Below are 24,992 nucleotides of genomic sequence, written 5' to 3' on the forward strand. Positions count from 1 at the left end.
TCACTACGCCATCCTATTATCATTGTTACATGCATGCCCAAAGAAAATGAAAAATCTTCCATAAGCCTTAAATCCTTCACCGTGATTCATTATCAAATGGAAAACCCTAGCTATAACCAAGCATTCAAACTTAAGTTTAAAAAAACTAGTTAATGTTATTAAAATAACATAAAACATGCTGTAAAATGTAATTGTGGCCTTTTGTTAAAAAGTAGGAGTGTGAACTCTGCGAGGTGAGCTTTCAGGGCTTCATTGTTATTGTTGGACACTGGCATTGATGAGATAACTGGTCATGAAGGAGTTCAAATCAAAATCCTTTTCCTATTTAATGTGGAATAAGGGCACATTAAAGCTGAAACTGTGAGTAAGAAAAATCTGCTCATTTGCAGTGAGAATGTGCTCCAAGACATTTATCATGATTAGCAGCAGCATGGGTTTCAGTGCTGGTGTGATGCTGGGTATCTAGGCCACATCTTCCAACAACTGGCAGACCCCATTTAAACATCTGATTGACTATTCACAACAGGGGGCATTCTGATCACTTCAATCTATGCTTTCAAGCCTCAAAATTATTTTCTGCATGAGATTTGACTCTACTGTTGGAAATCATTTATTTAATAACTTGGACTTTGCCAAAATGTCACACTGCAAACCAATTCAACATCATCAGAGAGTCACAGATGTACAGCATGGAACCGACCTTTTGGTCCAACCTGTTCATGTTGACTGGATATCCTAAATTAATCTAGTCCCATTTACCAGCACTTGGTCCATATCCTTTTAAACTCTTCCTATTCAAATGCCCATCGTTTTAAATGTTGCAATTGTATCAGCCTCCACCACTTCCTCTGGCAGCTCATTCCAACTCGCACCACCCTTTGGGTGAAAAGGTTGTCCCTTAGCTCCTGTTTAAATCTCTTCCCCCTCATCCTAAACCTATGCCCTCTAGCTCTGGAGTCCCCCAACCCAGGGAAAGGTCCTTGTGCATTTACCCTATATCATCAGTTCAATGACTGAATGGTGGAGCACATTTGATTGACCCTGCTCCCATGTTCTAAGTTGTCAGGTTCTGCCATTTTTCTGCTCAGGTTCAAATAAGTGCTTTATGAGGCCTTGAGAGCAGAATCATTGGAATATCAAAAAAGCCTCTGAACAGAGCAACATGTAAATGATTAAGGTATATTACAAGAAGAGCATTAGGCCTTTTGCTTCAAGTAAAAAATTGGTATTTTGAATTAAAGATTTGCTTTCATAGGTCTAAGAGAAATTAAGGCTGCTACCTTTGGAAAATGGATGGAATTATTAAAATAAATGTTAGATTACTCTATCTACAGTGTGGAAACAGGCTCTTCGGCCCAACAAGTCTACACCGACCCGCCGAAGCGCAACCCACCCATACCCCTGCATTTACCCCTTACCTAACACTACTGGCAATTTAGGATGGCCAATTCACATCTTTGGACGGTGGGAGGAAACCGGAGCACCCGGAAGAAACCCACGCAGACACTGGGGGAACGTGCAAACTCCACACAGTCAGTCAGTCGCCTGAGGCGGGAATTGAACCCAGGTCTCAGGCGCTGTGAGGCAGCAGTGCTAACCACTGTGCCACCGTGCCGCCCAGGATGAATTCCAATCACATCTGATCCAAGGTGTTTAAAAATCTGAAGAAGCTGTTCAGTGGCTTTATGCAAGATGAGAACATCCCACATGCAAATTTATAATACACATTCCTTTGCATCCTAAATAATCTTTTTGATCAAAAACATTCCCTTTGATTGACTTTACTGAAGGATAGGGCAGTTTCCATTGGCAAATAACATTGAAAGTTGTTTAGCAGGTGTTCATGCGACGCATTAAACTACGTAATTGTCAATGTTTCCCCAAAGGAACATGATGCTGACTTGGAAGCTAAAAATTCCCAATTTCCTGTGAATATTTCAGCTTGTTCCAAGACTGTTGACAGGACCCTTCATTAGCAGAGCAATAGATTATTACAGGCTCTTCAACAGGTTGTACAGATTAAGTTGGAAACAAGAAACAAACTTCAAGTTCTGTACTGACTACTGACAAAGGGTCAAGTTCAGTGAAGGAGCATAAAATTCCACAATAGGGTAATGGGGACAGAGAGCCAATGTAGTCCAAGAGAAACAGTACTGCAACTTATTGCAAAAAAAATGTTTAACAGTTTTAGTGACAGACCTCACTGTTCATACAGCACAACTGTTTCAGCAAAACAAGCATTTCTAAAATTACTTCATTCAACGCATTTATTGCATCTCAAAGGGCATACATGCACTGGATCATAAACAAAAAAATCAAACAAATTTAAATAAAAAGAGTAATATTTTAAATATAATGTATTTTTTCCACATTAATTCCAGATACACTTACTTGGAATGATACAATATATAGATATACTGATAGATCTGAAGAGACATAAATGAAACACTTTCAAACTGCATAGCATTTTTACAAAACAGCTGCCATGCCTGAGAACACTAATTCCACTGATCAACAGTGATCTCCTTTGTTGGTGCCTACACCTTTTTGCCAAGCAGTTTGCAGAAACAATATGACGTTTCCCTGGGAATCACACAGTACATGTTGTTTCATTAAGAGTGGAAGGGTATAGGAGAGATTCTGGGCATTGTTTGAGATTATCTGTTTGCATATAAAAACTTACTGACAACACTAATGATAAAAGAACTTCCAAACAAAAATAAAAAATATGATATGATATGCTGGTTGGAAAAAGATTAAAAGTTGGACAAGCAAAAGAAAAAAGTGCATTTGAATTGCTTTGTGATCCCTTACAATGAAGACACAGCTGAGGACATGAATCCATTATTGTCTTTCCCAAAATATGCATTCTTAGTGTCCAATATTTTACTGCTCGTCCATTAAGCAAAGAATACATAATAGAACATAAACAAAATTAAATACAGTAATTTAACATACTGACAGATATAAATATGAGACCTATTTAGATAACATTTTCTGTCTTGGCAAATAGCATACATTTTTGTCACGTAAAACCTTCGTGCCAAGATCAGTGCAGATTATGGAAGTTTAACATCAAATTTTATATTACTTTAAGGAATTATAAATAATTTTGAATGTAATGCACAAATGTTTCCTTAAAAATAATTGGATTGAATGTTTAACTCAATTTTTGCAGCTGTAAATTGCTTCTGACAAAACTTCAGACTTAAGATTTGAAGGGTGTGAGCACATTAGTTTATATGTAAATTGCTATCAGAATCATGACTGTAAGCAAATAGGTATACAGAACAGACATGACATTCTAGGCTCTGCAATGAAATTATATACATTTGCACTTTCAAGAATACAAACACATTACTCCAAGTGGCTCATCACACGACAGCTGCAAATCTGCGACCTAAACTATTAAGTTAGGTACAGAGAAGCACTAAAAGGCATCAGAAACATACACCCATCTTTCAAGTTGCAAAACACAATCCAAAATGCACAACTCCTGATAGGTTAGGGCATAACATCAAAAAGTACACATTTCTAAGGGTTACTTTCACAGTTGTGCTACACCTTTTACAATATGGAAGTCTGAATAAGCATTGAAACATGACTGGTGGATTGCTTGGGGTATTCAATATCAACTGTTGTCATCTTCAACGTTCCCATCATCGCAAGAACTGTAGCTGCAAAGCAAATCATAAACAAGATCTCTCAGTTAATTAAATTGAATAACAGTATTCAACACATTTCTCAGTTCTTGAGCTCAGATCGAAGTGTGGAGCAAGAACATAACTTGTGATAATTGGAATGTGTAATATTTTATTAAACTGTGACTATACTTCCAAGCAAAATGCTTTTGACACTTTGAGGTCATAAGAGCTACTAAAAACAATTCTGCTTTCCTCCAAATGTTAAAGTAGAATCGAGTCACATTTTGGATTGTAGAATTTAAGATCATGCTTTATGTAAACAGTTTCAGTATTTTGGACAATTAAGTGCATTTCTGTCATTATTCCAAGGAAAGAACACAAGATTGGCAGATTTGGTTCATTAACATATAATGCAGGTAGCTATGGTCTTTATGCTTAATTTTGTGAAGAAAGAAATTATGCCTTTGATGAACTTTAAAAATATCAAAAAAGGTGCAGTGGTTAAAAATATCAAAAAAGCAGTGGTTAGCACTGCTGCCTCACAGCGCCAGGGACCCAGGTTTGATTCCAGCCTCAGGCGACTGTGAGTGGAGTTCGCACGTTCTCCCCATGTCTGCGTAGGTTTCTTCCGGGTGCTCTGGTTTCCTCCCACAATTCAAAGATGTGCAGGTTAGTGAACTGGCCATGCTAAATTGCCCATAATGTTCAGGATAGTGTAGGTTAGGTGCATTAGTCACGGGTAAATTTAGGATAGAGAGTAGAGGAATGGGTTGGTTGGGTTACTCCAGAGGGTTAGTGTGGACTTGTTGGGCCGAAGGACCTGTTTCCACACTGTAGGGATTGTATTCTATTCGAAGGTAGTGTCAAAATGTTGTAACATGGGAAAGAAAACAGCAACCAATTTGCACACAGTAAAATTCCATAAAAAACATAAATGACCAAATAATTTGCTTCAGCAACTTTTTTAAAAAAAACAAAAGATTGGCTAGTACATTGGGAGTACGCTGATTCCTGTGATTATTTATAACCACTCAAGTGCACATATAGGACCTGAATGTATTATCTTGTATGAAAGATGACTCTAACATTGCAGCTCTCTCACTATTGCACTGCAGTGTCAACCTTGATTACGTACTCACCTGGGGAGTTCAGCTTGAATTCACTGCTCTGATTTTTGGTGGTAGTGCCACGACTGATCAAAGACTCAAATAATGTTAAATAGACTCATTGAATCCCTATATAGTGTAGAAACAGGCCATTTGGCCCATTGAGTCCACACCAGCCATCAGAAGAGCATCCCACCCAGATCAACTTCTCTACCCTATCCCTATAACCCTGCATTTTCCATGGCTAGTCTATCTAGCCTTCACATCATTTTCAAAGAATCCTTACAGTGTGTGAGCAGGCCATTCCGCCCATCAAGTCCTCACTGGTCACCCAAAGAGCATCCCACCTTATCCCTGAAGTCCTGTATATCCCATAGCTAATCCACCTAACCTGTGCACCACTGGATACAATGGGCAATTTAGCACAGCCAAGCCACCTACCATGCACGTCTTTAGACTGAGGGAGGAAGCCGGAGCACCCAGAGGAAACCCACACAAACGCAGACAAATGTGCAAACTCCATACAGACAGTTGCCTGAGGGTGGAATCAAACCCTGGTCCCTGGTGCTGAGGCAGCAATGCTAACCACTGAACCATCATGCCGCCAAATGCAACACATGAAAGCATTCAACAGAAGAAAAAAACTTGTTATTATTTTCCGTCAAAATAATGACAAGGCTCAAAGATTTTGGCACTTAAGTGAAGAAATCCAAAAATTTGCTTTAAAGTTGCATCACTCCACAAAAATGGCATCTTGTTTTCTGCCTACCATCGATTTGCATGTCAGAATGCGTAGTCCATTGAGAGATATAACAAAACAGACTGCAGAAAGTTTAAGTCATAGTCAAAGAGCAAGAGTATGACACAGGTGGTTATTTAGAGACAAAAAAAAACTGCAGATCCTGGAATCCACGGTAGACAAGCAGGAGGCTGGGAGAACACAGTAAGCCAGGCAGCATCCAGGTGGTGGTGAAGTCAACGTTTCAGGTGTAACCATTCTTGAGTCCTGAAGAAGTGTACACCCAAAATGTTAACTTCTCCACCTCCTAATGCTGCCTGGATTGCTGTGTTCTTTCAGCCTCCTGCTTGTCTATGGGTGGTTATTTAGCCCATCAGTTCATGTTAACTCACTGTAGAGTGATCCAAATTAATCCCATTCCCCTGGCTCCATCTTCTTAGCCCTGCAAGTTAATTTCAAATCACCATCCAATCTTCTTTTGAAATTATTCAGTCTTGGCTTACACCACCCTTGTGGGCAGCAAGTTGATTGTCATTACCATTCATAGAACTCTACAGCACAGGAAAGGGCCCTTTGACCCCCAATGTTGTGCCAGACACTACTCCAAATTAAACTAATCCATTCTGCCACCCCTTGGTCCATACCCTTCCATTCCTCACATAGGTGCTTATATAAAAAGTTCCTTAAATGCCCCTATTGTATGCGCCTCCACCACCACGCCAGGCAGCATCCAGACTCCTATCACTTTGTTAAAGAAAAAACCTGCCTCTTACATCTTCTGTGAACTTTCGCCCTTTTGTCTAAATGCATGCCCTCTTGCTTTAGAACTTTCAACTCTGGGGGGAAAAAAAAACACAAACATTCTGTTAATCCTACCTATGCATCTCATTTATAGACTTCTATCAAGTCACCCCTCAGCCTCCGCCGCTCCAGGAAAAAACAATCCCAGTTTTTCTAGCATCTCCTTATTGTTCATACCCTCTAATCCAGGCAACATCCTGGTAAACCTCTTATGCAGCCTCTCCAAAGCCTCCACATCCTTCCTGTAATGTGACCAGAATTGAACGCAACATCCAAGTGTAGCCTAACCAAAGTTTTATAAAGCTCCATCATAACATCCTGACTCTTGTACTCGATTCCCTGATCAATAAAGGCAAGCATGGCTTACTCTTTCTTTACCACCCCATCTACGTGCATGGTCAATTTCAGGGAGCTTTGGACTTGGACTCCAAGATCCTTCTGTACATCAACGCTGATCAGGGTCTTACCATTAACTGGATACTTTTCCTTCAACATTTGATCTCCAAAAGTGCAGTACCTCACACTTACCTAGATTAAACTCCATCAGCCATTTCTCTGTCCAAATTGCAACTGATCTATATCCCACTGTCTCCTCTGACAACCTTCGACCCTATCCACAACTCCAACAATCTTTGTAAATTCTGCCAACCCTGTGGAACATGACAATTCACGGACCTCCAGACAGTAGAAGACCTTCCACTCCGCCTTCTATGGACAAGCCAATTCGGAATCAACATGACCAAGTCACCATGAATCCCATACATCTTAATCTTCTGGATGAGCCAACCATGAGGGACCTTGTTGAAAGCCTTACTAAATCCATGCAGACAACATCCACTGCTCTACCTTCATCGATCACCTTTGTCACCTCTTGGAAAAATTCAATCAAGTTAGTAAAATGTGACATGCCTTACTTAAAGCCTGTCCCTAATTAGGCCAGGCATTTCCAAACACACGTAAATCCTATCCCTAAGGATTCTCTCCAATGGCTTCCCAACCACCATGTGATTGGTCTATAGTTTTCTGAAATATCCCTATTTTCCTTCTTGAACAGGGAAACAACATTACCTACTTGCCAGTCCTCCTGGTCCTCTCCAATGGCTAGCAAGGATACAAAGATGTCCTAGCAATCTCCTCTCTTGCCTCTCTCAAATTGGGTAGGTATCATTGGGCTCTGGGAACTTATCTCTCAATGCTTTTCAAGAGACCCAACACCACTTCTGTCTTGATCTCAAAATGCCCGGATATAGTAGCATGCTCTACACAAATCTCACTCTCCTCCACATCCCTCTCCTGAGCAAATACCAACACAAAGTACTCAGTTAGGATCTCAACCACATCCTGTGCCTTCAAGCACTAGTGCCCTCCTTTATCCTTGAATGGTCCCACCTTCTCCCTAATTATTCTCTTGCTTTAATGCATACAATCCCTTTCACTGTACTTGCCAGGTCATTCCATGGCCCCTTCTTGCTCTCCTAATGCCCTGCTCGAGTTCTTTCCTGCTTTCTTTATATTGTTCACACGCCCTGTCTGTAAGCAAACTTTCTAAACCTCTCATATACTTTTTTTTCCTTTTCACCAATCCTGCCTGTATGTTTGGCTCAAAATCTTAAACCTTCACCCCTAGAGATTTTTCCATTTCAGTTTAGGTACCTATTTAACATTGTAATGAACATTAATTGTCACTAATAAATCTCTGGCACCTTTCCATCTCATTCCTTCTGTTTCAATTGTTGTTAATGACTGAAATAAACATCAAAGACCCCTCCCACCCCAGTAACTCTCTCCTCCAACATCTTCGGTCAGGCAGAAGATATAGAGCTTGGACACAAGCATCAACAGGTTCAAGTACAGTTTCTTCCCTGCTGTTATTAGACTGCTGAATGGACTCTCTAGTTTTAAATAATGTTGATCTTGCTTTGTGCAGGTGATTACAATAAATCAAACCAAAATTGTGTCCTTTACTTCTTTATTGTTTTTTTTCTCTCTCAATCCAATCCATCATTTCCTTTTTATTTCTCTTTGTGCTTATTTTGACATTGAAATTATCTAATTTAATACATACTGCCTTCTAAGCTTTTGTATTGTTTATTTCACAGCCTTCCATTTTATTGGCTAGGGAATTTGCCTTGTTCACTCAGGCCTGGTGTGCCACATCATCAGCTTCCACTTAAATTTTTTGCAAGGTTAGTTCAGACAACTTAGTGTTCAAGAGTAAGTCTAAGAGTAAACAGGAGTTAATGTAAGTCACCCTGCTACAGTAAATGATGCCTAATTATTTCCAATTTTGTACAAATTTAGTTGCATTTACATTTGGGAATTCAGTTTCAGTAAAAAGATATTCAGGGAGAATTGAAGCCCACTTTGCTTACAATATCTTGAAAATGCCTAAAGTGAAAAAACGCACAAGACAAAGAAAAAGAATTGCCACCTCCAGGATTCAGGAACAGAATGGATTTATCTACTTAGAGTAATTGTTGCAGCTCATTTAAAAAACTGACTTTAAAAAAAAAAATCAGTCGCCTAAGATATGGCTATTGACAGCTAGGCCAGTATTTAATCCCATGCTCTAATATTCTTTCCAAATGCTGGATCAATTCCTTTGGAGCATTATGGACTTCAATCACATTCTGAACTGCCGTTTCAGATCAAAAATCAATTACCTGCAAATGTGATGAGTTGTCTATTCCCCCCTTAAGAATTTCTTCCCATATTCACCTTCTGGTATTTTTCTGTAACCAGATTAATGACTACAGCTTTAAAAATTGTGAATGCCTCATTGAACTACCTTTTTATTTTTTTCAAATTAAACTCAAATTTCACCATCTGTCACAGAGGAGTTTGAACCAGTGTTCCTAGATCATTAGTCAGAGACTCCAAATTACTAGTCCAATGACATCATCACCATACCACCATCTTCCCCTGGTTGACTTCAATAAATATCTTCAAGGTTTCAAAATTAGAGAAGGAAAAACCAACTCCTAACTGCCATTATAGTCACTGCTTTGAAAATGACACCCATAAGGAAACTAGTGAGGATGCATCTAGTTCAGTCATAAAACCTCTGCTCATTGCCACAGTGAATATTGTGAATAATATTTACTTGGGCTAAACTCAAGACATGAGATCAGGTAGCATTTCTGGAAATACTCCAGCAAGAACACAGTAGATTCACAAGGTGGGCAAAATTGTTAAGAAATTAAAACTCCTGCAATAAAGAATGCATAATGATTATATTGCACACTATGAAACACCAACTGGACCTCTCTTTTTCTATTCAGCATCCAAGTTAGGGTTTAAACTTCAGGCAATTATTTTACTTTAAATTTTTTGTATACAAATAGCCAATCTGTTTGAAGTATAAATGTTAATAATAGCCTTCTAGTGGAAGCAGTGCAATCTATTTTAAATAGATCATTCATTCGCATAGCCACATATTATTCATGCAATTCAAACTTTCAGCACACAAAATGAGTTCCAGATAGAACCTGGAGTGTACCTTTGTTTACAAGAAATCCTTGATGTTTAGATCGGCTAGAGGGTCCTTTGTTGCAGGTTTCTTGGGACTTTGAGTGGCAGGCGTTGGGCTTGGGGAAAGCTAACAAAGCAGAGACCAAAGGAGGCAGAAAAGGCAGCAATATAGTGAGGCCGAGAAGTTAGAAAAGGTTATATTATATATTACATGCACAAATCTGCTCATGCAATAATTATCTGATTTCAAACATAACATACACAATATTTAAGGTTAGTTGTATTCATGTAAGTAAGAAACATGAAAGATTTAGCAACAATACTAAGCAGAGATTTTAGCAAGGCACAGCAGCTATGTTGCGTAAAGATATACTTCTCAAATATACCACAGCAACACTACCTTCATGTTTAGACTCATGTTTCACATTTTAACTACATAATTAATATTGTCATACTTAATCGAGGATGATTTTATCCTATTCTATGTCTATCCAATACTGCTTTATGTGTAACTGAAGTGCAATATAAATGTGAAATGCTTCCTAGTCTTAGTCCTGCTCAATTCAATTCTTAAAGGCATCCTGGAATCATGCTCTTGGGCAATATAATATGCACTCCTTCCAAGACAGGTTTCACCCATTCCTTTCCATTCACATCTTCACGTTCTCTTTGAAACAATTCTCTGATGAATTATAGGAAATACTTCTTGGACATTCTCCACCAAATTTCATCCCCCCACATCACTTTCACTGTATAACTAAACATCAGCCTGGCATCACATTCACAACTTCTGTTAACTTAAAAGGCCCATAAAGTTGTGTTGCACAGAATCATTCTCAAGTAAATGTACACTCCCCTTTGCAATCTGGATCTATTGCAAATTCCCTTGATGCTCAAATCAAAATCAGTGTATAATCCTCTGTTCTCGAATAAAATCACTTCTGACAATTTATGACTTTGAGTAACTACCAGATAATTTCTCACACTTTTTGTTTATTCACGATTGACAACGTCACACAGCAATTAAGAATCATTTACTAATATGAAGTGATAATATGAATTAACTTATGGCAAAGAGGTTTCTGACCAATAAACATAAATACATTGTTAAATGATACTTTGTGTCCATAACCAATCTTAACTGACTAAAAATAAAAGTGATTGTAGCTGGTATTTTAAGTCAATTTGTTGAAACTATTTACAATTTTTAGTGGCAAGCAAGCAAACCCCTTCCTCAAGCAGTATGTTAGCAGGTTACGATGGCAGAGCATTATGAAATGTTGTCAGGAGGAACAAAATAGATCAGGCATCCAAGTTAAAAGTAGGATGAGCAACTTGGGTATAGTGATTACAGTCTGAAAGGTTTAAGATAAAAAAAAAACTATCAATTTAGAAATTGAGTTAGAGGAAGAGGAGTGAGCTGACACATGAGGAGGATGATAAATTATCATAGGACTGCACAGTAACAGCAGGGAGATTTGAGATAATACAGTAGTGAGCTGAAAAATGTGTTGCTGGAAAAGTGCAGCAGCTCAGGCAGCATCCAAGGAGCAGGAGAATTGACGTTTCGGGCATAAGCCCTTCTTCAGGAGTCCTGAAGAAGGGCTTATGCCCGAAATATCAATTCTCCTGCACCTTGGATGCTGTCTGACCTGCTGCGCTTTTCCAGCAACACATTTTTCAGCTCTGATCTCTGGCATCTGCAGTCCTCACTTTCTCATAATACAGTAGTACAGACATATGCACATTCCATTAAAATGAGGCTAGAAACCAATTAAAATTGAAGTACTCCTTCAGTACTGCACTGAAGCATTAGTCCAGAAAATCTGTTTAAATGCATGGAGTGGAGCTTTAACGACAAGCTCTTGACTCAAAAGTCAAGTGTAGCAAAACTCTTAACCAGATTGATATTTAAAGATTAAGAGATCATAACGATTTGGCCCCACAAGTTTCCTTCTTACATATACTTTGAAACACTAGATTTTCAACAAAGCTTCGTGTATCAGGAAAATGTACTGAAGGTCATGGGCATGCAGAAAACTTCCAAGTTCTCAGTCCATAAACCAACTGAGTTACAAATTCCTGATGTGATCTTTCACAAGTACAATTCCACGTGCATAATGCTTTGGGAAATTTACCTCAAACTGTTAGTTAACTGTATATTGTGCAATGGCATAAGTTTCCCCTTTACTCAGGAGAAATGTATTGTTTTTTGTTTCAGCCTAAGTAGTCTTGACTCATTCAAGGCAGCATCATGACTAGCATTTGCACTAGGTAAACTTCTCATTGAAAATTTGTACAAATTGAAAATGTCAAACAAACTTTTTAAATGAGTCTCTAGAAAGTAGAAATGAGTCATTAGGTTCTCATAACAAAGCTTACCGGTGCTCCAGGAACTGCTCCAGCTCCAAATGCTGGTCTCATCATGGGTTGAGGATACATCATTGGTTGCTGAGGCATCATGGGTATACCTGCACTTGCAGGTGGCTTAATCAAACAGTACATTTAATGAATAATGGAGTTACTTGTTATAAAAACAAAGTGTTACATGATAGCGTTACATGATTTTACAGTATAGCCAATGTGTTTGATAAGACTGCACTTAAATTAACAGATTAAACAAATAACTCAAAAATCCTTCAATAAAAATCAAATCAGATCTTAATTAAGCACAAAGGAGTTCACAGATATCTTCTACTACTTACTATCCCAAATCCAGGTACTGGTTGAGCAGTGGGTGGAGGCCCAACAGGTGGAACAGCTCCCTATGAACAATTCATAGAAGAGAGCGTGAGTATATTTGTGTAAACTAATTTGATTAATACATGTTTTGACAGTGAAAGAAATGTTGTTTTGGAGATCAAGAATAAAGGAGGAAATACAATTTCCTATCTTTGTTAGGGTCCTGTGTTTTTGTTTTAAGATTTATCCATCAGACATAAAGGGCAACCATACCACAAAACTGCATGATCAAGAAAAGTTCCCTTTCAAAATAAGTCAGAAATTGTCAGTTGTATCAAGATTCTCACAGGTTCCTTAATTGCTTTACAGAATTAATTGTTGCAATCTTGTTCTTTTCTGAAGCAAAATGTGGTGCATTCTTTCCTTTCAGTCCTTATTTGGTCTATGTAAATGTCCATTTACATTTTTTTAAAAAGCTACAAGAACGGGTAAATACTTTCATCCTCAGTTACTTTCCAATACAAAGATTGCACCCAATGTAGAAAGTGGAATAAGATAATCTGATTTATTGTTATGACTATGTCAAGGTCCAGTTATTTCAACTTTAATCACTTCTTAATGGAAAGGTTCCGAAGGATCTAAGTAATAGAAATAGAAATAACATTGAATGCTGCTAAGAACAACAACAGCTTTCAAATACAACCACAGAAATCTATTGTGATCATACACGCTGTTCAGTGCAAACAAAATAATCTTTAATCCTGCATTATGGTCCTCCATCAGTATTCAATACATCCAACAACTATGCTGAAACAGATCCTATGCACAGGAAACAGGTCCACTGACTTGCAAATTGCCTTGTTTCTATCTGAATAATAAGTAAGCACTACTCATTATTACTTAAGATAAAATTACAGAGACCTTAGAAGGAATGGATATTATATAAAATATGAATGAGGAAAAAAAAAGAGACAATTGTAGGCCACAAATTGGAAGAAAAGCAAACCTATATTTGTTGAAAGCAATATTTCAATTAATTTGTTGAAATGGCCTGCATCTTGATCACTCTTTTACTTTCCACAGAATATGGACAGCCTCATGGCTGTCAGATAATACCTGGGACTTTAATAATTCTCAAGACAGCACTGATTGAGAATAAAAAGAAGAATATCTTTATTTGGACAAGGTTATCATTTTGAGGTTAAGATGGTACTCTGCTCGATCATACAGTGATATAGCACAGAAGGTGGCCATTAAAACCATTCACAAGCACCTCCTTTTGGCAGTCACCCCATTAATCCCTACAACATACCCTTAGTCCCATAACATTTTGTTTTCAGAAGTATGATTAAATCTGCTTCCAACATCTTAATTCCAGATCAGAACAACTTAAATGTGCAATTTTCTTTTCCCTCCTGCCAATCACTATAAAATCAGTGTTCTGGCTCTCAATATTTCTGCTACTAGAAAGGTTTCTATCATTTACATAATGAAAATGATTTGCTATTTTGACCATGCATTCATATCACTTTTTGATTATCTTTGTTCTCAGGAGAACAAGGTTAGCTTCAATTGAAGGCTCTCATGTCTGGTGCTATTATGTTAAAATCATTTCTGGATTTTCTGTGACCTTGACTTCCCTCCTTAAATATACACCCAGACTGAAAACAATACGCCAGCTTAAACTAGAAAATAATACTCCAGTTGAAGCCGGAGTTTTTAATAGGGATTAATGTAACAGATTTTTGAAAAATATGCCACTTAATAAAGCTAAGGATTCTAATAGTCTTCAGAAATAAAACATCTTCGCAACTTGTCCTACTACCTGAATAGAACTGCATAATCCAACCTGTTTCTGGATCTCTTTTCTGGCATCCTTTTAAAATCTTGTTTGTACTGGTTCTTCTCATGCTTACTATGAAAGTACATCATTTTTTATTTAAAGTCACAGCACAGAAGGCCACTGTTTGACCCATCAAGTGTACGTCAGCTTTTCTGTAGAATAATCTGGTTAGCCCCAGTTGTTTGCCCTTTCCTCACATCCCTGTAATTACTTCTCCTTGCAATACCTCCTTGGAAACTGACATTTCAGCTGACTTTGGAAAGAAAGTGTGCTGGGACGTACACAGAGGAATGCCCTCCCCGCCTTAATTTTTAATGCTTTACTATAATATCAACCTATAGACATGAAATAGGAGGCAAGAAGTGGTGTGATGAAAGGTATTCTTAGAAGGTGAATTTTGTCAAAGAGGCAGATCAATGTCAAAGTCTTTGTGAAACTGTGTTGACTCCAGCATTACATAGAAACAAGGTAGCTGCAAACCCATGAGTGCAAATAGAAAATTGTTTAAACTGCGATGCTTTGACCAAAAAAAAACGGTGGACGCTGCAAGTTAAAAACAAAAAAGAAATTGCTGCAAAAACTCAGCATCTCTGGCAGGATCTGTTGAGAAAAAGCAAAGTTAATGTTTTAGGTCCAGCGACCCTTCTTCAGAACGGATTTTAGCTAGGAAACAGCTGGAAGATGTGATGAAGATTGGGTGGCATTAGGAATAAATGATAGGTGGAACTGATGCCCAAAGAGAGAACAGCAAATGGGCAGAAAAATGAATAAAGGTCAGCTTGGGGGAATCAACAGCAGTTAATGGGGCCCATTAGTGGCTGAAGATGGGCTGTTAGTAGCAGCCCATGTAGTGACAAAGTACTATGGTGGCAACTGGGGTAAGGACAGGGGCAGTAGTGTCTGACAGAGTGTGGGAGGGACTGGGACATTGTAAAGATATTGCCACCAAATAAAACCAAATGCAATGATAACAATAACGATCATGGGCTTGGTTAAATCTCCACCTAAAATATCACTTGTATATCATCATAGCACATTGATACTATTGAACGGATCCCATGAAACCAATCAACCAAAATACACCACCGTCTATTCTCTCAGAATTCAGGTATATCTTTCTCATCATACTTCTCATTCCCACACAATAACGTTAATCCTTTTAGTAGATTGGCTTCATTGAACCTGCATTTTTCAAACTGGTCTGCCCAGTTTACCAGTCTCTTTGCCTTCCTGAAGTCTGTTACTAATGTTCATTGTTTGTTAGATTAGAGTGTTGATTTAACTGCAAACTTTAATATCATGTCTTGCAAACCCATGCCTAGACCACTTATTTACAATATATCAAAACCAAATGCAGGACATTAGTGTAGATTACCTTCTCATGTGAAAAATAGCCTTACCACTACTCTCTACTTTGTTTCTTAGCCAATTACATTCCAATGCTGTCACTATCCAATTTAGCAAAATTCAATTTCATGAGACTAAGTCTATTGTGCCACATCTTGTTCTGAAAACATTTCTGCAGAAAATTCAACTGAAATAAACTGTTAACCCTCTGTTACTTCAAAGAAACTATCAATTGAATCAAAACCAACTTGGCATTGAATCACTGACTTCCATTTGTTAGCCCAATCAATTTTCTCTTAGATTATTGTTTCAAAATTTCCAACTACTATAGAAGGTGGATTGGCCTCTAATTGTTGGGTTAATTAGCATTTTCAATCCTGCAGTCTTTTGGCAAAACCTCTTAATAGTGATTAGAAAGCTCCAGCCAAAACTTCCACTACTGCCAATCTAAGTATCTCCTCTGTTTCATCATAATCAATATCATGTGTCTCTATGCTTTTGCTGCTATTTTGGCAGCACCTCTAAGATATGAATGTTTTCAGTGAAAATATTAAAAGGTGCAGAATTCTGATGATAATACAAAGATGAAAGTAATTCTTGACAATTACAGATATTGAATCAAAAACAAAAAAGATGACAATTATGATTATTTCAGGATACAAATAACTATATGCAGGTCTTGTTAATTTACAAAATCTAAATGAAAATTTCAGAGTTCTTGGCATATCACATTAAAATCAATGGATCATACATTCATAGAATTCCTACATTGGGGAAGCAGGTCATTCTGCCCATTAAGTCCACACTAGCACTCTCTCCCCCCCCCCCCCCCCCCCCCACACACACACACTGAGCAGCCCATCCACACCCACTTATTCCCCCCACTCTATATTTCCCACGGCTAATCCAAGTAGCCTGGACATCCCTGAGCACTATGGGCAATTTAGCATGGGCAATCCACCGAACCTGCACATCTTTGGACTGTGGGAGGAAACCAGAGTACTTATATGAAACCCATGCAGACATGGGGAGAATGTGCAAACACCACACAGACATCAAGACTGAGGGTGGAATTGAATTTGGGTCCATGACACTGTGAGGCAGTAGCGCTAACGACTGAGCCATCATGTGACCCTTGGTGTCATAACTATGACTTTTAAGTTGAGGATGGAGATATTTTTTAGATTGTTTTATATCTTCTTTGTGGAACGATGTATTTTTCCTTAATTCTATCATGCAGTGTTGTTTTGAGATAATGGAAATAGGAGGTGGTATTAAACATTTTTCTTATTAAATCTACGTTTCCGCAATACTACACATTTTGCAGCAGCCCATTCTCTGATGTAAACAGTTGTGAAATACTCACTTAGTACTCCAGCCATGCTCTTTGCCACAAAATGACATTTTTAGCTAGTAATTTGTCCCACTCTTCCTATATAGCAATCCTTATGGAAATCATTTCTTTATATCTTTAGGGAAGGCTTTGGGTCCCTTTCTAATTTAATTCTTCATGTATTTTCATACACTTTGTCCCTTTTATTCCCTATTACAAATCTCTTTTTCACTTTCTATATTCATCTTGACAACACTTTGGTCAAGAAGTTTCATTATCTACAAAAATGATAAAAATTTAACTGAAAAAATCCTTATTTTCAGCCACAGATGCCATGTTCTATCTGCCATATGAAATTTTGATAAAATGTCTAGAAAAGAAAACACATAGTGGAACACATTGAAAGGAAAAAAAAATCTAAGGAAGGTGAACAGGGCCTGAAATTTCCAGGTAATGTTGGTGCTGCCTGCAAAGGCGCTCAATCAAATGTTCATGCCGATTTCTTCCATAATTCTCTAATACCTGAAGTTTTAACAGATGGTGCAGTTTCTGGACTAATTCCAGTAGATCACAATACATTTTATTAAAATACCTCCCTTTTTATAGCTTTAGCTACTATAGTCGACTAAATAGTTAAAGGATTCAGTCTCTGAGTGAAGTCAGTAGGTGAAAGGCCTAGGTAATAGCATCAAGTTTGGAGGTGGTGATTGAGGATTTGATTGTGGATCTATCATTGCAGATGTTAAACAAGTTATTAAACTATCTAACACTTCCTGGATAATGATCAAGGCAAGTCATGCTTACCTGTCCCAAGTCTCCTACTGTAGATGACAGGAGATATGCTTGTAGGAACCTGACAGCTCCCACTAGAAACTTAAACCTCCTGGGTAATTTCTGAGCATTACTCTGAAATGCATCTTCCTTCTTATATCTCAGCTCTGCTAGTGTGGAGACAGGATGATTTGAGTCAATATTTGTGATAGCCGTAAGAAAAAAGGGGAGAAAAGGAAGGCCATCTGAAAAAACAGAAAGAATGGAGAGGGAGCAAAATTGTGCATTGCTGGCAAGATTGAAGTTGTTCTAGAATGGAAAGTAAGTGAATTTCTGATCAGACTGCAAATAGCCATTTGTGCTATATTTTTGAAAAAGAGCAAACTGATGTGACAAGAAATGTTTACTTTAGATGGCTTTTGTTTCAAGGTTGTACAGATCTTCTTGTTTGCAAAACATGTATTTTGCAATAAATTAAAATGCTGCACAAATTGTTAAATATATATATGTAATCACATTTAATTAAAAGAAAAGAAATTCTAATAATGCGTTACATTTTCCATTGTGGTGCGAAGCAAAGAGGAAGTAGATGTCCTATAATGTCAATATCGCAGAAAAAAGGAGAGAAAGACATGAATAGCTGGGATTTGCCACTCACCCTTTGTAAACAGGAATTGGGAAATAAATCCTTACCTTGAGATGTAAATGTCAATGGCAAGGAAACTAGTTGTTAGCCATCCCTAACTGCTCTTGAATGGAGTGGCTTGCTGAACTATTTCAGAAAGCAGTAAAGAGTTAACCACATTGCCGTGTGTCTAGAGTCACACGTGAGCCAGAAATTTCTCCCAGAAGGACAATCACTGAACAACTAGAATGTTACAACAATGCATGATAGATTTGTGATCACTAAGATTAAGGTCACATTCCAATTCCAAATAGAGTCATAGAGATGTACAGCATGGAAACAGACCCTTCGGTCCAACTCATCCATGTCGACCAGATATCCCACCTGCCAGCAGCTGGCTTATACCCCTCCAAACCATTCCTATTCATATACTCATCCAGATGCCTTTTGAATGTTGCAATTTTACCAGCCTCAATCACTTCCTCTGGCAGCCCATTCCACACACGCACCATCCTCTGCGTGAAAGAGTTGCCCCTTAGGCCTCTTTTATACCTTTACTCTCTCACCCTAAAGCTATGCCCTCTAGTTCTGGACTGCCCCACCCCAGAGAAAATACCTTGTCCATTTACCTTATCCATGGCCCTCATGATTTTATAAACCTCTAAAGGTCACCCCTCAGACACTCCAGGGAAAACAGCCCCATCTATTCAACCACTCCCTATAGCTCAAATCCTCCAACTCTGGCAACATACTTGGAAATCTTTTCTGAACCCTTTCAAGTTTCACACCACCGGAAGAAGACCATGCAATATTCCAAACATGGCCTAACCAATGTCCTGTACAGGTGCAACATGACCTCCCAACTCCTGTACTCAATACTCTGACCAATAAAGGAAAGCATACTGAAGAAGGTCTTCTTTACTATTCTATCTACCTGCGACTCCACTTTCAAGGAGCTATGAACCTGCACTCCAAGCAACACTCCCTAGGACCTTATCATTAAATGGATAAGTCCTGCTAAGATTTGCATTCCCAGAATGCAGCACCTTGCATTTATCTAAATTAAACCCCATTTGCCACTCAGCCCATTGGCCCATCTGATCAAGATCCCGTTGTAATCTGGAGGTAACCTTCTTTGCTGTCCCCAACCCTCCAATTTTGGTATCATCTGCAAACTTGCTAACAACACCTGCTATGTTCATATCCAAATCATTTTTATACATGACGAAAAGTAGTGGACCTAGCACCAATCCTTGTGGCACTCCACTGGTCACAGACCTCCAGTCTGAAAAACATGCCTCCACTACCACCCTCTGTCTTATACCTTTGAGGCAGTTCTGCATTCAGATGGCTAATTCTCCATGTATTCAGTGCAATCTAACTTGCTAACCAGTCTCCCACAGGGCACTGTGTCAAACGCCTTACTGTAAGTCCAAATAGATCACATCTAAGGCTCAGGAGGACTTAAACTAGTAAGGTGAGGGGGTGGGACCTAGGGTGATAGTGAGAAAAAGGATCATTCTGAGACTAGTACAGTTGAGAAAAGAAGAGTCAAACAGTCAGGGGAGGCAGGGACAAAGCAGAGAACAAAGGTAGGACTGATAAATTAAACTGCATTTATTTCAATGCAAGAGGCCTAACAGGGAAGGCAGATTAACTCGGGGCATGGCTAGGAATATGGCACTGGGATATCATAGCAATTACAGAAATGTGGCTCAGGGATGGACAGGACTAGCGGCTTAATGTTCCAGGATACCAAGTGCTACAAGGAGGACAGAATGGGAGACAAGAGAGGAGGGGGAGTGGTGTTTTTGATAAGGGATAGCATTGCAGCTGTACTGATGGAGGATATTCCTAGAAATACATCCAGGGAAGTTATTTGGGTGGAACAGAGAAGAAAGGGATGATCATCTTATTGGGAATGTATTTACAGACCCACCATTAGTCAGCAGGAAATTGTGAAACAAATTTATAAGGAGATTTCAGTTATCTCTAAGAATAATAATAGGTGGTTATGTATGGGGATTTTAACTTTCCAAACAGACTGGGACTTCCATAGTGTTAAGGGTTTAGATGGAGATGAATTTGTTAACTGTGTACAAGAAAATTTCCCGATTCATTACGTGGATGAAGGTTGGATTTTAATCTATGTCCCCAGAGAATTAAACTAATGACATTACCACTTGCCGCTAAATCAATGGGAATTTTAATACAAATCAGTCGGGAGTAAGTAGTAAGTTGCATGGCATTTTTCACTGAAAACTGAATCTTTAAACTAACAATTAAATATTATTTTTTTGGAATTTGTCATCTTCTCCTAGGTGTTAGATGCTCAAACATTACAAATCCACAAAATAGCTGCAGAACAATTTGGTTGAAGGTTAGAACGGCTAGGCTGGTTTCCACTGGAACAGACACTGAAAAAGCTGGAGAAACTCAAAAAGGCTCATACTGTACTTGGAAAAATGAACTGTTTCTTGATCCAAAAATGTTCACAGACATTACAAGCAAAAGTGAATTGATGAAAAAGAACCCTCAGAAAATGGCTCTCTTTGCAAAAGAATAAAAAAGGAAAAAAAAAAGTGTGAAATTCAAGGACATAAAATATTTAGTTTAGGTCAATTGCGAATGCCAGGGCAGGAAACAATTTCAGTCGTTCATACTGATAATTGGTAAAGTAAACTAGTTATATAAGTGTTAATGAAGTGTACAATAGCAGGTTAGCCACAACAGAGGAAAAATAACATAAAAAGGCTATGTTGCACTAACATTTTAGTGAATGAAAATAGGGAAGCTGAGACAGTAGAAAAACACATGACAAAGCCGTGAAATGTTACGCCTTAGGTGAGTTTGAGGTTAAGAAATTATTTAAAAGTAGTCAGAAACAGATATAACACACTGATAACTTGTCTTGTTGAGCTTCTCTCCTATTTCATGTCTCATTTTTCCACCTTCTCCTCCTCCTGCATTGCAACCTTTGGCTTTTAACTTGCCTTTTCATACAAATTTGGGGTACAGAAGGTTCTTATTTAACATGCAATTGAAATTAAAATTGTTGCAGAGGTGATATTTCAAAAGAATGCTGCTCAAAGTGATTAGTAATGCTGTCAAAGCTTTAGCATAGATAGGTCTCACTTACATAACCTGGGATTGGCCAACCATTCTGTTAAGGAAAATTGTAGTTAAATATATTATTGCTTACTAGCTATTTCTAATAGCTGTTGCATGATATCAATATCATAACTTAATAAAAGCCTTAATTGAAAATATTTCTATCAACACAAATTTATAATCTTAAATTTCTACACAGTTACACGAGTAAACCCCTCAATTCAATTTCCTCGCAGCAGAATCAAATCCATAGCTATAAAAATAAAAACAACAGCAGGCACTCTTATAAAGATGTCCAACTTATTGATCTAAATAAACTTATTTTGCTGTCACTGGAGTGCCCCAAGTAAGTAATTTTAAGAAATGATTTTCATTATTATTTTTGGAATAAGGTTGTTCCTGAACTCAGCTATTTTCACATTTTTCAGCACATTTCAAATTAATCTTTTAACATTTAAGATAATATCAGCACAGAATCACTTCAGGCAATTATTCTGAAAATTATTCCAGCATGGATTAGCAATCTAATGTATAAAGAGTGATGTGTATGACAGACCCATTGCAGTTCTTTTCCCTGCAATCTGTCCTCCCTGCAACACAAGCATAACATTTATTCTTCCAAAACATCAATACACTGGCCACAAAAATATCACTTATCCAGGAAGGAATAAAATTTATTTCAGGGACAAATGATATGCAGTTGTGCATCTTCTAAAGATTGGTTACAGGGTGATATGCGTAGACAATTGAACACAGATGATCAATCCACCCATAATGCTGGAACAGGGGGCTAAAAGATAGAGTTCTTTCATTCAAAAAATGTGTTATGTATGAGAGAATAAAATTAAAACTTTTGCAGAAAATACTCCTTGGATGATGAGGTGAAATTAATCATGTAATACCTAATTCTACTTTAACAGGAAAATAGCTGGAAATGGCCCACACGTTTGACAAGTTCATCGGGCTCTACAAGCAAACTGTCACATCAACATTTTTACAGAATAGTAAAAATCATTAAAGCGTATTTCATGAAAAGAGTAAGTACCATTTGGTTGCTGGGTGGACAACCCGCTGGCCAAGCTGTGGTTGGAGCAACCTTTGGCTGCCAGTTTGCTCCTCCTGTCAACTTCCTTTCAGAGGCATTCCATTGAAGGTCACTCCTACAAGTAAAGTAAATATTAAAAATAGGTTAATAAGCATGCTGTCAAGGAAGGAGCCCCAGACTAACTATCCTCAGTTGCTTTGCTGATGAATGCACAATGACTTATCATTTGCCATTCCCCAAATGTTCAAACAATTAATGCTCAATAAAGTCTGGACAATGTTCAAACTGGACTGTTAAGCAGTAATACATATACAAGCACTACCAATAATTATCTCTCATAAACTGAATCTCAGCTCATAAGTCAGAGGCTAGGAGTTCTACACGAGACTCACCTCTACTCCCCAAAGCCTATCTGCCAGTTAAGAGGTACAATACTCTGTTTGCTTGGATGACTGCAGCTCCAACAAAACTCAAGAAGCTCAACACCATTCAGAAGCAGCAACCCACCTGATATGCACCCAAATAGCAACCTTAAATATTTACTTTTTCCAAACTTGTAACCTTTACCACCTAAATGGAGAAGAATGGCAGTTGTACAGGAACAGCCCTGTTAGTTCCTCTCCAAGCCTCACAATCCCGATTTAGGAACACAGAAGCAAGATTGGCCCTTCCAATCTGCTCCACCATTAAATAAAATCTTGGCTGATCTAGATGTGATCTCAGCATCACTTTCCTGTTTGCACCTTATAAACCTTGGCACTCTTGCCTATCAAAAATCTAAATTTGAGACAGAGAGACTTTAATTGGAGTAATATGTGAGATTGCACAAATCATCCCTTAACAATTAACCTCATTACCCATTATCAACATCCTCGGGCTTACTAATGACCAGAAATTTAACTGGATTAACCACATATATAACAGTTTTGTGGTTACAACAGTAGGTCAGAGACAAGGAATCCTCTAAAAAGTAACTCACGATCTGATTCCCTAAAGCCTGTTCACTATTCATAAGGCACAAGTCAGGAGGAGTGAGTAGATGGAAACAACAAATGTTGGAGATCAGAGCAGGTCAGACAGCATCCATGGAGAGACAGCAAGCTAATGTTGAATCTAGATGGCCCTTCAGAGCTCAAGTAGATGGAAGTGAGTAGATGGAATAGTCCCCACTTGCCTGGATGAGTGCAGCTCCAACTATACACTCACGAAGCTTGACACTATCCAGGACAAAGCAACCCACTCATTTAACACCACATCCACGCTACGTAGTTCCTTTCCTAACAACTTTGTTGGTGTATTTGCATTCGGCAAATTGTGCAGTTCAAGGAGGCTCATCACCACCACCAACTTCAAGAACAATTAGGGATGAGTAATAAATTCTGGCTGAGCCAGTGAACCTCAAATCACATGCCAGCTCCAATCCCTTCAGCACTCCACTCACAACCGATTATGAACTTTATAAAGGCTCATTTATTCCAACGCTCTTCTTCCGACCAGTTAAACCTATCCTTTCTCCAAGTTAATTTATTAACCCCACACTGTGATTTCTTAACCTTGTGCCCTTGAATGTGGTGCCTTATCAAATGCCTTTTGGTATCCAAGTCCAGTATATCTATCGGTTCCCCTCTATCTACAGTTAATTGTCACTTCAAAATAGAATAGAATAGATTAGTTAACATGACTTTCCTTTTGCAAAGCTCCACTTGGTTAGGTTATCATTTTCTAGGTACAATCTTCTTAATAATGGATTCAAGTATTTTCTCATGATGGATGTTATGCTAATTGGTCTACAGTTTTCCGCCTTTCTCCTTTCTTTAATAAAAAGGTGCTATATTTGCAACCTGGAATAATATTGCCATTTTTTCACTGTTGTGTGTCAAAATCCTGAAATTCCCTTTCTCACAGCACTGTGTGTGTATCTAAATGAAATGGGCTGCAGCAGTTCAAGTAGTGGCTCAACACACCCTCTCAAGAATTAAAGATGGACAATAAAGATGCCAATGACACCCTCATACAGTGCCATAAGAAAGTCTTTTTAGAGACATGTTAATTATTCACATTATTTAAGTTGCATTATTTATTTTTATCTTTGCATTTGAGGCAATAAATTGATCGCTTCATTACGTTGCCCAAACAGAACTCAGTGATGAAATTCAGTTACATGACAGAACCCATTCATTTCATTTTGGTCTCATTTTATTCTAAAGTTATGTTAGAAGCCTTTATAAATACATTTTGTTTGATGAGCTCGAATGGATTTAATTTTCAACAAGACAAAATCTTCCAGCCCCCAAAGGGCAAAAACATGATTAGATTAGATGCAGATAAACAGCTAAGCTACTTAAACAAAATTTGACAGAATAGTCTCTCAGTATCTCCAGCAAACACTGATTTTAAATGGGAACAAGTGATTTTTCTTTAATGTTAGAAGTCGAAGTGAAAAACAAAAGAAAAAGATTAGTCAGGTTAGGAAA

General features: G+C 38.1%; 1 protein-coding gene across 20 annotated transcripts in view; it reads right to left on the reverse strand.

Annotated features, from left to right (window-relative positions):
- Positions 1-2,249: 2,249 nt before the first annotated feature.
- The window catches only part of LOC140460175 (clathrin coat assembly protein AP180-like), a 227,114-nt gene continuing 204,371 nt past the window's right edge, over positions 2,250-24,992 (reverse strand). For 18 of the 20 annotated variants that reach the window (XM_072554578.1, XM_072554567.1, XM_072554634.1 and 15 more), the window contains 6 exons: positions 22,519-22,633; positions 21,502-21,525; positions 12,467-12,526; positions 12,144-12,248; positions 9,790-9,888; positions 2,250-3,677 (listed from right to left, as the gene is read on the reverse strand). In XM_072554578.1, the coding sequence (XP_072410679.1) occupies positions 9,796-9,888; positions 12,144-12,248; positions 12,467-12,526; positions 21,502-21,525; positions 22,519-22,633 (397 nt within the window). In that variant the 3' untranslated portion in view covers positions 2,250-3,677; positions 9,790-9,795. The remainder of the gene's footprint in view (positions 3,678-9,789; positions 9,889-12,143; positions 12,249-12,466; positions 12,527-21,501; positions 21,526-22,518; positions 22,634-24,992) is intronic. The other 2 variants (XM_072554621.1, XM_072554587.1) reach the window with 2 other exon arrangements.

This window comes from Chiloscyllium punctatum, chromosome 3, assembly GCF_047496795.1.
Source record: "Chiloscyllium punctatum isolate Juve2018m chromosome 3, sChiPun1.3, whole genome shotgun sequence".
Lineage (NCBI taxonomy): Eukaryota > Metazoa > Chordata > Chondrichthyes > Orectolobiformes > Hemiscylliidae > Chiloscyllium > Chiloscyllium punctatum.